We start from the raw sequence: 14962 nt of genomic DNA on the forward strand, positions 1-14962 counted from the left end.
CTGGTTTGTGGTGCCTTTATTTGCCTTGGTAGGAAAAAAAGCTCTCCTGGGGCCTGGGGGCAGTGGGACCCCCGCTGTGATGGGGGGGGATGGGCTTCCTTGCCCGGTGGCCGGGCTGGGTATTCTGAGGAGGGGTGTCCAGACCCTGGGATCTAGAGGACAGGCTGGGTCCCTTGAGTCTGGAAGGGAGAGGGGAGACTGGGCCTCACTTGGTTACCATGACCCTCTCATCTTGGCCCCTGGCTGGCGCTCAGCCCTGAAGTCTTGTCCGCAGTGGGGGGCGCTTCCCCTCCACCTGGTGCCCGGGGCAGCCCCACCCTCTGGCCCCCCAAGCGCCTCCCAGCCAGGTCCATCCCTACTTCTGTCCTCTGCCTTCTTCGGGAGAGCCTGTCCCTGAGTGCGTGTTGGGGTATGGCCATACCCCAAAGCTCCGCCAAGGCTTCAGGGACCCAGAGAGCGTGCATGTGCCCCCACAGGGACTGGCCTCCTTGTTTCCCACCTTCCCCACAGCCTCCAGGCAGTAGTGGAGGCCGAGGTGGCCATTCCTGGCCCAGTGGGGCCCTTTCTCGGATGACCCTGCGGTGTGGCCGCTCCGGGCAGGAGGGGGGAGGAGGAGGAGGAGCCCGGTTGCCGGCCCCAGGGTTGGGATTCCTCCGTGAGCCTCATGTTGGGGGGGGGGCGCGCCACCTTGAGCCCCTTGTCCCCCAAGAGCTTTTCTCCCTCCCTCTGAGCAGCCAGAGCCCAGGAGTGGGCCCCTCTGTAGCTCAGGGCTGCGGGGGGAGGGGGAGTTCTGGACACCTGAGCCTGGTAAGCCAGCCCACCCTGCTCCTGGCTCTTCCCGTGCCTTCTCGAAGGCCTGCTGGGAACCCGGTAACAGCCCCCCCTCAGCGCCTCTGCTTGTGTTGCTTTAGATGCTGGGTTGGTCCTTTCGGTTCTGTTTCCTGGTTGGAAACCCCTGGGGCTCCTCTCGGCCTCCCCCCACTAACCAGCCCACCTGTGTTTTCCCGGGCTGCCAGGGGAAGTCCCTACAGTGCACGTGGGTGGGCACGTGGGCGGCCACGTGGGGACCGCAGCCCCAGGAGGGTGGGCGGCCCGGGCCGGGGCGGAGGAGGGTGGGCCTGGGAATGTCCCCCACTCCCTGCCCTCTCGTGGGCGTGGGGAGGCCTGGGCGTGGCGGCTGGCCCGCCTGCTGCTGCTCCCTGCCTGGCTGCTGAGTTCGGATTCTCGGCCAGGGACACCGAGCCAGCGACCTGACATTTCTCAGGGTGCGAAATGGGAGCCTGAGCAGGAGCAGAGGGGCTGGTCCTCCCCTGCCTACCTCCTGCTGGAAGAGAAAAGGGCACCGGGTGTGAGGGGTACATACCGGGGCCCCAGGGCGCGGGCTGCGCCCCTCCTCTGGGCTAGCCCATCAGGTCGGTGCATGAAGATGAAAGCGTCCCAGAGGATGGGGAAAGAAGGGGGAAGCCCCCTCCCGCAGGGAGCCAACCCCACCCTCCGTGGCCCACATGGAACTGGGGAGAAACCCTTTTCTGGGCAGTTTCCTGCCACACTTTCCTTTACAGTATGATCTGTCACCCCATCCCCTCACACCTTACAGCAGGCCTCTGGTGTCAGACATCCCTTTCCCATGTCGGGGAGATGGAGACTGGGGCAGGGCGCGGGACCCGTGAGAACTTCAGAGGCCTCAGTGTGAGGGCGGCCCCTCGCCGGGTGGCATGGCAGGGGGGCGGGGGGGCTCCTCTCTTGCAGTTGCTGTAGCTGATGAGCTCACCCCTGCCTTTGCTCCTCTGGCCCCTCAAACCTGCACAAAGGACTCAGGGGATAGCAGTCTGGGGCTAGTGGAGGCGAGCGACCTGGCAAATGGCTGTCACCAGGCTAACCCGCTCCTGACACACTTCTGCTCCCTGGGGAGGGAGGAGGGGAGCGGGGAACTGGCCGAAGCCAGCCAGGCGCCCCCCAACCACACACACCCCGCTTGCTACGCTGCACATGACAGCAAATGAGGGTCGCCCCAGGTGGCTGGTGGCGCGGGAGCAGGGCACGGCCCGAGCCATCCGCAGGGGAGCAGCTGGTGGCTGCCAGTGTCACCTCTGCTTCAGGGTACAGCTTGTGCACGGACTCTGGGAGCCCCAACCTCTCCAGAAATCCCCAGTGGGCCCAGACGGGAAGGCAGCAGCGTCGAGGGTCCAGCTGAGGTCCGGGGTGAGCCGGGGTCTGGCCTGTGCTGCCCCCGCCCACCTTCCTGAGGCTCTTGGAGGACAGCTTCGTCTGTTGGGGGGGCGGGGGTCACGGTCTAATTCCCAGGCTACAAGTCATTCCTGGTTCTCTAAGAGAAGGCCCGTCCCGTGATCCAGGGGGCAGCAGGGGCCCCTCCCTTTCTACTCCATCTTTCTGAGCCAGGACGAGATCAGTCTCACTGCCCCAAGCTTCTTCCTAAACATTTATTTGTAGCTTTGCTCACTGAGCGGTGGTGGACCTCGGCCCTCGGGTGGGCTCCTCGAGCCCCTCCCTCGGAGGCACATCCCGGTGCCCGTCTGCATTGGCCGGCAGGTCTGCCCTCCCGCTGGGGCTGGGCAGCTGGGCCACCTTTGACTGGGAGAGGTGCCCATCCAAGGAGACGGGTCTGTCTTTCCGCTGAGGAGCTGGGAGACACAGGAGGCTCTGTCTCACCGCGCACGTCCGTTGCAGCCTGCCACAGCCCCCCGGCCCCCTGCCCCCAGCTCGCCCAGGGCCCAGGGGCGTCAGGAGCAGCCCCACTAGCCAGGCTGATGGGGGCATGACGCCAGAGAGGTGGCCCGTGGAGTTGGGGTGCGCAGCGCGAGCCCTCACTCGAGCTCCCAAGCAAAGCTCCTTTATAATCTCCGTGAGTTAAAAATAATCAGGCTCTCCGTCAGCGGCCAAGAGCCTGCCTCTTAAGTAATGTTTCCTCTATTAATACAGGGACTATTTAGGCAATATTCGCACAAATAGGGGCAGTTTTTCCTCAGACTGCCCTCCCTCATGCTCCCTAGCGTTTGAGGTGCCCTCGGAGTGGACAGCGGCATGCCAGGGGGAAGGAAGCCGAGTACCTCCAAGAACATGGTTTTGGAAGCCAGGGTCACAGACCTGCACTCTGTCCACCACTGAGTCCTCTACCCCAGCCTTGCTGCCCTTTGTTACCAGCGGAGGCTGACCACTTCGGTCTGAATTGCTAAGAATTTAGTTCTGCTGCTTCCTAGCTGTGTGACCTTGGGCAAGTACCTTAACCTCTCTGTGCCTCAGTTTTCTCAGCTGTAAGTGAGGCCAATGATGGTCCCTACCTCTTAACGTTGGTGTGAGGATTAGAACTGGTTCCTATGTGTAAAGCTCCTCACGGTGCCCAGCTGGTGAGAAGCCCTCAATAAAGGCGAGAGGCCATGACCAGCACTTCCCCCAGGCACTCACAGAATGAATGCCGGAACTGGAATGGATGGGAAGGGGCATCTGGGGCTGGGACCTTTAACCTGGGCAGGGGGAAGCAGGGACAGCCCCTGAGCCTCCTGCAGGCATCTACAAAGTGTTGTGGGAACACAACTTTCTCTAGGAAGAAGGTCAGCACCTTTCATTTAGATCCCCTTTCTTGGGGGCCCTACCTCTAAGGGCACCAAGTTAGCAGCACCCCTTTATGGACAGATGAGGAAGCAGGTCTGGAGGGCGGGGAGGCTTGCTCAGAGTCACTTGAAAGTGAGCCGGCCTAGTGGCTCCGGGCCGGTGTCCCTCTCTGGCCCCCACCCTGGGAGTCCCTGAGCCCCCCAGACTTTCAGGCGGGATTCAGCCCTTCAGGGGAGAAAGGACTCGAGAGACCATTCAGGCCTGGGAGTGAGGAGAAGCTCCTCTCCAGACAGGGTCAGAAGGAGGGGTTCTGTGTGTGGGGGTGATGTTATGTCCCCCCCCCCCGTGCCCACCAGGTGCCACACAGAGCTGAGCACTAGCTCCAGGAGAGTGGGCACACGTGAGTGCGGGGGTGGGGATGGGGGGCTCTGGGCGTGGCTGGGGCCTGGAGCCAGAGCCTTGGGCGACAGCACTGCCCCTCTTTCCCCTTCGGTGAGATGGGGATAGTCACAGCATCTGCCCCTCCGACCTGGCACGTATAGCAAGAACTCAGTAAAGATGGATTTTCTCTCTTCTCCCTCCCGTCCCCACTCTCAGCTCGCAGCCACTTCCTCTCTCCAGGGAATTAGGGCAGACAGCAGGCATGGGCCGGGAAGGGGGCTGGCACGGCAAGGAGGAGAGGGCCCGAGGGAGGAGGGCAGGGGTGAGGGCCCCTGGGAGGGTGCTCCCGCCAGAGGGGAGCTACCTGAATTGCTGGCCGCCACCATCTGAGCACTCTGAGACCGCGAGGGCCGCTGGCTGCTGTTGCCGATGGACTGCTGCTGCTGCTGTGTGTGCAGCCGGGGCTGCCTGGACTTGTGCTTGGTCATCCCCGAGGCCAGGGCCGGGGCTGGTGAGGGCAGCGGACGGGAGGGTCAGTTTTGAGACCCCGAGGGAGAGCTCAGCGGGGGCCCGTGGGGACGCGGAGGGGGCTGCGGGGCAGCTGGTCACGGCCAGCCCTGGCTGGGGTCCCGCTAAGCACACCCTTCATTCCCATGGCCGGCCGGCCCCCCGCCCAGATGTCCTCTGAAGACCCGCACACATCAGCCCCATCCTGGGCGCTGGGCGGGTCCTGCCCGGGGCTCTGAGACCAGGTGTGTGTGGGGTGGCCAGCAGTGCCCTGCAGGCCTGGCTAACTGGAGGTGGGCATCGGGGGGGGGGTGGCGAGGGGGGGAAACGGGAGAGTCACCAAGCGGTGGGCGGGCTCAGGCGGGGCATGTTGGGGTTTGAAAAAGGGGTAGGAACTCGGCACCGCTGGTGCTGGCACAGAGGCTGAGGCAGGCAAGCCAGCGGGGGCAGCAAAAGACGGGGCACCTGGCATAAATATGTGGCCGTGATACCCCAGCGCGCCGGCTGAGGCGGGCAGCTGTCCCCCACCGGCAGCGCTGACCTGGACCTTTCAGAGCCCTGAACGTTGGGAATTCGGGGAGGCTGCAGACGAAGGCAGGCAGCTGGGGTCCAGTGGCCCCACGGCCTTCCAGGGACTGGACAGAGCCCCGGGGCCTCTCGAACAAGGAGGCTGAGGCGGCTCTGGGCCACCTGGACACTCACTGTCTTTGGTCAGGATGCCCGGCAGCCTTGTATCTATCCGTCCCTTGTAAATATGTCCATCCAGGCCCAAGATATCCACCTCATCGTGCTGTGGGGGAGGGGCGCATCCGTTACCACGCGGCACTGAGAGCTCGCCCTCTGGTCCTTCCTGCACGAGGGCCTGGCGCGCCCAGTGACGTCCCCATCCTCTCCCGACTCCCGGCACCAAGAGTGCTCAGAACGCTCCCCCGGGGCCCTGGCAGTGCCAGGGAGAAGGGAGGGCCCCCGGTGGGGGTGGCCGTGCTAGATGGGCCAGTGGCCAGGGTGCCGCTCTTCCCAGCAACGCAGGAGGACCAGGGGCTTTAGCTCGGAGGGTGTGAGAAGCGGCCTCGAGGCAGAGGGCTGGTCATCCGCCCTTCTGGTGACTGACTTATGGTGGTTTTTCCAGAATGACTGGAGCATTCGGGGGTCACGTCAGGGCCCTGCTCCCAGGCAGCACCGCCTACCTGCATGGCCATCTGGATCTCCTCAGGGGGGTACAGGCCCTGCGACAGCTGCTGCAGACGGGTGCGGCGGTAGGGGTAGGTGAGCGTGTGGCTGCCCCCGCAGCGCCGCGGCACGCTTGGGTAGGTGTAGTCGGCCATCTCGGGCACCCTGCGATGAGGACAGCAGGGTCTGCAGGAGCAGGTGTGACCTGGGACACCCCTAAGGTGAAAGCCAGCCAGACGGGGATGGGGCAGCTGTCTTGGGGAGGGGGTTCTGGGAACCAGGGCGCGAGCAAGGGATAGGGAGGGGTGAATGCATGAGCAGAGCAACCTCACTGCCGGATGACTCTGAAGACCTCTCTTTCTCCCCCTCACACCCACTATGCACACGTGCACGCGCACACACACGCACTCCCCCTCCCTCCCAGGGCTCTCCCCAGCAGTGGCTGAGACATTCACACGGCCGGCAGTGCAGTGAGTGGGCAGAAGCTGATCCCCATGGTGGGGGGGCGGGGGGGCTGGTCTCCGTGGTCCGGGGGACCCGGGCTCTATGGTCCTACCGTTTGTGGTAGGGGGAGCTCAGGCACTGTGCCTGCAGCAGCTCACGGATCATCTGGCTGCTGGCCTTGACCGAACCTCCAAAGTGGATCTGCACCTTCTCAATGTCCATCAGCATCTTGGAGTGCATGGAGCGCAGGCGCCCCACGCTCCGATCCATGTGCGCCAAGTTGCCCCGAGGGAAGGTGGCGCAGCCCAGCTTTAGGCTGAGGAGGGGGTGCAGGCAAACGGAGGGGTCAGGTGGCTGCACCAGCTTGAGCTGGCACTCAGACAGACCTTGGCCCACTCCCTCTCTTTACGCCTCTCTAAACAGGACCGTGTGTGGGCAGGAGCCCTTTCCATAGCACGGGCTTCCCCAGGATGGAGTCCTAAGATGACATAGTGCAGAAGAGCCAAATGGGGAGAAGCCCAGCGACTCCAGCTAAGGCTGAGGGTCCCTGTCCCCGCACACGTAGTCTTGCCTACTGGGAACACCTCGGGCTCTGAAGTGCAGTTTGAAACCATCCTTACTGCTGAACCCCCCATCCTTGGGAGGTGGAGATGCAGTGGGGAGGAGGGCAGGAGCCCCGGGGGAGCATACAGGATGTCCCCACCTTCTCCCTCCACATTCACTGAGCCAACCCTCTGGTGGGCTGATGTGGGACCCCTCCCTTCCCCCCCATGCTGGGGTTGCTGAGATGGCTGAAGCACTGGGGGGATGGGAAGGTACTGAGGAGCTCCCTCAGACAGCCAGCGCACTTAGGGAACGGGGACTCAAAGGCAGGTGGTGACTAAGTCTTGGCTCTTCCTCCTCCTGGGGCGCTCGCCCAGAAATTACTCTCGTGGCTCCCACTGTACCAGCCAGGAGAAAGAGCCCTCCACTCCCACCCTCCAGCCCCCACCCCCAAGTCCCCTGCAAAGCCCTTCCTAGCTGTGCGACCTTGGGCAAGGACCCTGCAGGCCTGTCCTTACTTGCGGCTCTGCTGCCGGACCTGTTCCAGTTCAAAGATTGTGTAGGGGTGGATGGAACGGTGCGCGGGCAGGCCTGGGTTCATAGGAATCACAGGGATAACTCTGGGCAGGGACAGAGAGAAGAGGGGGGTTGGAGAGTGAGAAATCCCGTTGTCCAAATCTGGCACTCCACGGTCTACGTGCCTGAGGGGCCTTCCTGTCCAGGGTCCGGCGGAGGGAAGGTCGGAGGGCTGGCAGGCGGTCAGGCGTACAGGATTGGACCCGTGGGAGAGGAGAAGGGCAAGGAGAAGATCTGGAGGTACATAGGGAATGGAGGAGACAGGGCCCCGCTGTGCCCGCCCTCATGGCCACCAGCTGGGGTTGGCCAGGTGGGAGCACTCACTGTCCGGGCACAGGTGTTTCCAAGGGACGGTCACATGAGAGGCAGTGGAAATGTGCCAAGAGCTGCCTGTGAGGAGTGGGATACACACAGAGGGTGAGAGCCCTGCCCAGAGGGTCTGGAATGGGCGAGATGGAGCAGGCAGAGGGCTCGCCCCCCCCACAGGCCCGGCAGCTGGGACGTCGGCTCGCCAGGGTGGCAGACCCCCAGCTACCAGAGGCAGATCCAGCCCTGTCCCCTGGGAACACAAGAGCTCCTGGATGTGCCTGCTTCTGGGTGTTCATCCAGCACCCGCCTGTCGTAACCCAGAGCCCGTAGGGTTTCAAAGGGTCCCTGAGGGATGCCCCGCGTAAAGCTCGGGGGCCCCCTGGCGGCCAATGATGGAAACCCTGGGATTCCAGACTGCCGTGGGCGGGGCCGCCCAGGACCAGGCTCAGATCTGGGGACCGTGGGCCCCTTCCTGTCACAATGGCTCAGCAGAGCACACCCACCACCCGGGAGCCTTAGCCTCCCCCGCCCCTCCTCCCTTTGTCCACTGAGGTCGTCACTAGCCTAAACTGGAAGAGCTCTTCAAGCTCACAAATTCTGCCACTCCATCTGTGGGATGGTCCGGTGGGATCAGCCATCCCCCCAGAGCACACTGCGTGGGAGCTGTTCGTCCGGGGGCCCCCAGAAGGCCCTGCCTAGTCAACAGTGTGTGCCAACCTCGCCCCCACGCTGTCGCCCAGGCCTCACCTCCGCATGATCGCTGCCTCGTCCGCCTGGTAGAGTGGAGGGCGCTCTTTAAGCTGTTGCCGCAAGGCTTTCCACCGATCCTCCAGCAACTGCTTCACGGGGTCCAGCTCCAGGCGGTCCAGCTGCGGGCGGGGGCGGGGCACCAGTGAGCTCGGGGGGGCGGGGCTGGGGGCGGGGCAGGGGGGGCCTCACCTTGCTGTCCATCTCCAGCAGCAGCTTGTCCAGCAGCTTGTGCCAGTCCTGCTCCTGGTCGCTCATCTTAGCCATCAGCTCCCGCACCATGTGGTTCAGCTGCTCCGTGGTGGCGTCAAACTGGACCCGGCTCACTTTGCCCTCCAGGGCGCTCTTGTCAGCTTTCTGCCGGGAGAGAGAGGAGGGGGTCCCCCAGGTGGGAGAGAGAGCCGTGGAGGAGCTGCACTGCCCTGGGGCATCAACCCTGGACATTGAGACCCCCACACCCACCCCCGGGAGGCTCCCCTCCACTCCTGGCCTTCGGGAGAATGAGCAGTGAGATGTCCTGGGACCCAGGTGGCAGGTGGTGACAGACAGGGTTCCGGGACGGGCCCTTACCACGTCAATCTCCATCTCCAGGTGCTCCCTGTTGGCTTTTTCCTTCTCGAGCTTCTCTAGACCCTGGTACAGCACCTGGGAGGCGGAGGAAGCAGAGAATGAGGAGCAGGAAGCGAATGGCCTCACCTCGCGCCCCCTGACCCCCACCCCCCGCCCCAGCCGCCCTGCCGGCCCCTCACTTCTATGTCCTTCTGCTTTTGGCGGTGGTTCTCGATGAGGCTGCTGGTGGTGATGTTGAGCTTCTCGCAGTCACCCTGCACTTGCAGGATGGCACTCTGGACGTGGCCCAGCAGCTCTTCATCCTGTGGCGGGAGGCGCAGAGGTGTTGGCTGCCGCCCCTTAAAACCTCGCCCAGCAGGTGAGGCTGACATCGGACCCCGTTCTGGCTCTCCTCCGCAGCCTCCCCCTGCAGTGGGGAGGCTCTCTGCTTTTTCCGTGTGGCCCCCTAACTGGACGTGAGCTTCAGTCTCCCCCCTCCCCACGAACTAGCCTTGAGGGGACTGGCCCACTGTTGGGAGAAACCAGAAGAGGCGATCGAAAGGCTCCAGAGTGGCGAGCTGCCCTGTGGCCCCCGAGAGCTGGCATGTGGCCTCTGGCCTCCCCATCTGGCCTGGGCTGGGTCTGAACTCCAGAGTCCAAGAGGCAGGACTCAGGGCCTTGCAACTTCTCCCTGCCGCTGCCAGCAAGCCTGGCCTTCAGTGGGGAATTAAGAAGGGTGCTGGAAGGCTGGCACGAAGGGGACTTAATGAACCCTAAAGCTATGCCAGTGTCGCCCCCGAGGCACACGATTGCACGGCTCCCCACCTCACCCCGCTCTGCCGTCCCACCCCTAGGGAGCCAGAAGAGCTCCGGGGCTCTTCCTCATCTCTCCTGTCTCCAGAGCTCACTCTGTTGCTGGCCCCACTGTGGCCCAGTGAAATGACCTGGGACTATGGTGAGGTCACTAAAGGGCTTCACAATGGAACCAGCCACTCCTGCTCTGTGGGCCTCTGAGCTGTGGCAGGCTCCCCGCTGGGGGCCGTGTGTGGCCACAGGAGGCGGGGGCAGGGGTTGGTGGGAATCACCTGGCTCTGGAGCTTGGCTTTCTTGGATGGCCGGGTGGCGGCCAGATTGACGACTACGTCTTGGAGGTACTCGTAGCGATCCACCAGCAGGCTGACCTGATGGCTCAGGTCCAGGCTACAGGCGGGGCAGGTGGCCTCGGGGTCAATCTGGCCAGGTGTCGGGGCCGTCATCGTCCTGTGAGGAGCCATGCTTATGGACAGCAGCGTGGAAGATGATGCCAGCATGTTCTCGATGATTGTCCTGAGCTTGTCCAGCTGGGCGCGGGCGAGAAGGCAGGTGCAGGGCCGTGAGTGAGGAATGGCTGCCTTCTGTCCACACTGCCACCGCTAGCGGGGGCTTGCTGCCCCTTCTTGGCAGCCCCAGGGGTTGCTAAGCTCAGCCAGGAGCTTTGCAATGGTAGGGGACTCTCGGACACATCTGCTACTCCTCTGGCCCCACAACGGACAACTGGCTTTGGGGTCATAAGATGCAACACGCTGGTGCTCTGGCAAAACTTGGAAATGGCCCAGAATGGGGTCTCCAGCACCGAAGGGCTCCTGACATGAGTCCCCTTGGCCCTGTGGCTTTTCCTATCTGATCGTTCCATAAACGCTCAGAGGGCTGTCTTGGGCCAGACGCTCCTCACTGGGGACATTGTGGGGTGACCAAGGATAGCATCACCTAAGATTTAAAGGTAGACACTGTCAAGAGGGTGAAAAGGGGGCACCTCGGGGGCTCAGTCGGTTAAGCTCCTACTTCAGCTCAGGTCACGATCTCACGGTTCGTGGGTCCGAGCCTCACATGGGGCTCTGTGCTGACAGCTCAGAGCCTGGAGCCTGCTTTGGCTTCTGGGTCTCCTTTCTGCCCCTCCCTACTTGTGCTCTGTCTCTCTCTCTCTCTTGAAAAGAAATGAACATTAAAAGGAAATTAAGTGCGTGAGAAGACAATGGGGGAAAACATTTGCAAATGATGTGTCAGGTAAGAGTCTAGTAGCTTCACTGTCCAAGGCCAACGCCGAGAAGGGGCCTGATTCCTGCCGATGGAGAGCATAGAACGCTCACCTGGTCCTGCAGGTAGAGAGAGGCTTCAGAGACCGAATGTTCCATGCTGACCTTGCCCCGCTCTTGGCTCTCCCTGAGCTCGGCCAACTCCTTCTCAATATCGGCCATGGTGACTCTGAGAGACATGCAGGAGAAGTGGCCTGGCCTCACCACCCACCCCGGGCCCACCGGGGTCAGAGTAAGACACACACCAGGGCTCTCCCACCCACCCCGCAGCACTTTCCATCTAGGGAGTCCTAGGTGCTGCGTGTCCCGGAGGTGGGTGCCCGCCTGCTGGCCTGAGAGGTTTCTAGGGGGTGAGACCCGGCATCGCAAAGTGATGGCATCTGGCAGGCGCCCTCCTACAGCCTCCCAACTGCGGAGAGAGACTGGCTGCTCTTTTCCTTCCCAGCCCTGGTGCTGAGCTGTTTTAAGAACCTAGGAAATGTCCACCAGCAACTTGAACTAGACAATGGACACCCTGAAGGGCAGACACAGTCCGGGTCAAAGACAGGGCCCAGTTCAGACTGAGTGAACCCAATGCTGCCGTCGCCTCCTCGGCTGGGAATGTGTGATGCCAGGACACAAGCTGCCCTTGGCAGGGGCCTTTTACCTGAGGACTCCCAGCTGCACGCTCAGCTCATCATCTTTCATTTCTTTTCCTATTTCCTGCTCTGCGCCGCACTCCAGGAGCCTCTGCATTCTGTCCAGCTGCAAACCCAATGGAAGGGGAAGGTCAGGCAGGCTTGAGCTCTTTGCTTTCTGAACACATCCCTGCAGCTGGAGCGGACCCCTTTCCCAAGTCCTGGTCCTGATCCTATCCTCTAATGAGCCATAGAGCCATCCGTCAGTGTGTCCCTTCTGGACATCCGTTTGTCCATCTCTCCATCCATTCCGTGCATGTGGACACCTGGCATTAAGAGAACAGCTGAAGGTCTAGCAGCTCCTCACCATGACCACTGGGCCCAGACAGTCCCGCAAACTTGGTTCCAAAGCTGCTGTAGGGACAGTGGGCTTTGCCAGAAAGAGCCACGTGTAATGGAAGGAGCACAGGCCTCCTTGTTGGCTCCGCTGAATCTTTTTTTTTTTAATTTTTTTTGATGTTTGTTTATTTTTGAGAGAGAGACAGAGTGCAAATAGGGTAGGAGCAGAGAGAGGGAGACACAGAATCCGAAGCAGGCTCCAGGCTCCGAGCTGTCAGCACAGAGCCCGACGCGGGGCCCAAACTCACAAACTGTGAGATCATGACCTGAGCTGAAGTCGGACGCTTAACCGACTGAGCCACCCAGGCGCCCCTGGCTCCGCTGAATCTTAACAGCTTTGGGCGTCAGGTTTTAGATCCAGGAAATGAACATGGTGATCCCTGAGGTGCGTTTCCTATATGATGGGTTTGTAAAGATCCAATGGGATGATGCTGTCAGCGAGAGGACTGTATAATCTATCAAAATGCAAGTGCAAGGTGGGATTGCTGGTGCTCAAAGGCAAAGTGGGCAGACCTTCCCTTACTTACTTTTGCTTTTTCCTGCCGCACTTCTTTGGTCAAGGTCTTCAGCTGCTCCTGCAGGTCAGGCGGCATAGTCTTTTTGACTATGAAAAATGGAGGCCTTATAGTCAGAAGGTGGAGACCTCCAGCAGGCTCGCCATCCCAGCCCCCACAGTGAAGCTACCCCAGAGAGCAGCAAGATGCACCTGCTCTTCCTGGTGACTAGGGAGAGGGGACGGGCAGAAAAGGGGAGACGGGGTGTTTTCATCCCATACAAAATCTACCTGATGCTGAGTATCCTAAGGGGCTTTGGGACTAGTGACCCACACTTCCCACCCAGCTCTCAAATCTTAATGATTCTCTGGTCCCACAGCTGTGAACAAAGGTGAAGTTGAATTCTTCCATGTCCTCCCTCCCCGCCCGCCCCCGGGTGCTAGGGCCACTCTTGCCCGCTGTCCTCAGCTGCTGTCCAGAGAGTCTGGTGAGGCATCATAACCGCCTCACTCCTCTGCTGAGGCTTCTTCACGCCTACTGGTTTAATTCCAGCTTTTGGCCCCCAAAGGCTATGGAATAACCAGAATGGCTACAAAAGGGTATGCTATTGGCGGCGACTCAGGGAGAAACTCAGCTGCCAGGAGAGGAGGCCAGGGGGAGATTAAAACACAGCCAGCGGTCCCTCCTCCGCACAAGTGGTACCTACCCATGAGTGTAAGCAAGTGCTGTAACTTCTCTAAGTCGGTCTGGCCAGCCTGCTCCTCCTCCAGCTCCTTCATCTTCTCCTTGAGCTCTACATAAAGGCCAACGAGCTCTCCCATTAGACGAAATGTTTCCACTGCTATGGGGAAGCTGGGATACAATTTCTCCAGTGAATCACGTCTTTCGCTCTCGATGTCACTCCTTTCCGATAAGACCCGGTCGAGATCGTTGAGAAAGAGTGTACTCTTGGCAAAGGTGGCTTCTTGGCTTGGGGTAGTTTGGACAGAAATTCCAGGTTGGTCTGAAGTATATATTCGTTTTGGACCCAAACTGACCTGGACATACTGATCTATGCCAGGGAAGCCTGGATCATGAGGGCCAGGATACATTAGGTCATGGGGTTCTGCGATAGAGTATGAATGGTCCTGCTGGTCTGTACTGGGTTCTATCTGGACACGCTGGTCTGTGCCAGGATGTACCAAGCCTTGCTGATAAGCTTCTGATAAACCCTCTTGGTCAATACCTGGTGATGCCAAGCCTTGACTGGTGAGGAGTGGTGACACCTGGCCACGTTGATCTTTCTTAGGAGGTATTATGCCATGCTGATATGGATGAGGTGGTACAAATCTTAGAGACTCCTGGTGGACTGCTGGAGAGCCACGGAGCTCTGTGCCTGCTGGTATCAAGCCTTGTTGATCTACACCAGGTCGCCTCAAGCCACGCCGATCAGTACTAGGCTGCATGAAACCACGTGGAAATGCACCAGGCTGGACCAAACCACGAGGATAGGCACCAGGTTGGACCAAACCTTGTGGATAGGCACCAGGTTCTACTAAACCAGGAAGATATGCACGAGGTTGAACCAAGCCAGGCTGATATGCACCAGGCTGCACCAAACCACGCTGATCCATTCCAGGCTGCACCAAACCAGGATGACCCATTTGAGGTTGAGCCAAACCAGGCTGACCTGCCCCAGGTTGTACCAAACCACGCTGATCCATTCCAGGCTGCACCATACCAGGCTGAGCTGCACCAGGTTGCACCAAACCAGGCTGGTCCATTCCAGGCTGCACCAAACCAGGCTGACCCATTTGAGGTTGGGCCAAACCAGGCTGACCTACAACAGGTTGCACCAATGCAGGCTGACCTGCTCTGGCTTGTGCCAAACCACGTTGATCCCCAGGTGGCACCAAACCAGGCTGACCCATTTGAGGTTGGGCCAAACCAGGCTGACCTACACCAGGTTGCACCAAACCATCCTGACCTGCACCAGGCTGGACCAAACCAGGCTGACCCATTTGAGGCTGGGCCAAACCAGGCTGACCTACACCAGGTTGCACCAAACCATCCTGACCTGCACCAGGCTGGACCAAACTAGGCTGACCCATTTGAGGTTGGGCCAAACCAGGCTGATGCATTTGAGGCTGCACCGAACCACGCTGACCTGCACCAGGTTGCACCAAACGACGCTGATCCATTCCAGGCTGCACCAAACCAGGCTGACCTGCCCCAGGTTGCACCAAACCACGCTGATCCATTCCAGGCTGCACCAAACCAGGCTGACCAGCCCCAGGTTGCGCCAAACCACGCTGATCCATTCCAAGTTGGACCAAACCACGCTGATCTGTACCAGGCTGCCTCAAACCATACTGATCCATTCCAAGTTGGACTGAGTCTTGCTGACCCAATCCAGATTGCATCAAACCAGGCTGATCTGCACCAAGCTGTACTAAACCAGATGGATAAACATCAGGGTGTGCCAAACCAAGAGGATATGCACCAGGATGTACCCAGCCACTGGCATATGCACCAGGTTGTTCCAAATCAGGGAGATAAGCACCAGGCTGAACCAAACCACTTTGATCTACAATAGGCTGCATCA

General features: G+C 60.8%; 1 protein-coding gene across 1 annotated transcript in view; it reads right to left on the bottom strand.

Moving 5' to 3' along the window:
- Positions 1–2427: 2427 nt before the first annotated feature.
- QRICH2 (glutamine rich 2) overlaps positions 2428–14962 on the bottom strand; it is a 33472-nt gene continuing 20937 nt past the window's right edge. Inside the window, exons 7-23 of the mRNA XM_039226272.1 lie at positions 14405–14584; positions 13085–14197; positions 12412–12488; positions 11515–11612; positions 10923–11037; positions 9882–10136; positions 8997–9119; positions 8818–8892; positions 8440–8604; positions 8248–8369; positions 7516–7581; positions 7134–7235; positions 6185–6388; positions 5646–5844; positions 5161–5248; positions 4316–4459; positions 2428–2642 (exon numbers count right to left, since the gene is read on the bottom strand). Of these exons, the coding sequence (XP_039082203.1) occupies positions 2458–2642; positions 4316–4459; positions 5161–5248; positions 5646–5844; positions 6185–6388; positions 7134–7235; positions 7516–7581; positions 8248–8369; positions 8440–8604; positions 8818–8892; positions 8997–9119; positions 9882–10136; positions 10923–11037; positions 11515–11612; positions 12412–12488; positions 13085–14197; positions 14405–14584 (3311 nt within the window). The 3' untranslated portion in view covers positions 2428–2457. The remainder of the gene's footprint in view (positions 2643–4315; positions 4460–5160; positions 5249–5645; positions 5845–6184; positions 6389–7133; positions 7236–7515; positions 7582–8247; positions 8370–8439; positions 8605–8817; positions 8893–8996; positions 9120–9881; positions 10137–10922; positions 11038–11514; positions 11613–12411; positions 12489–13084; positions 14198–14404; positions 14585–14962) is intronic.

Source organism: Hyaena hyaena, unplaced genomic scaffold (assembly GCF_003009895.1).
Source record: "Hyaena hyaena isolate Hyena2069 unplaced genomic scaffold, ASM300989v1 scaffold_21, whole genome shotgun sequence".
In the NCBI taxonomy this organism is placed as follows: Eukaryota; Metazoa; Chordata; class Mammalia; order Carnivora; family Hyaenidae; genus Hyaena; species Hyaena hyaena.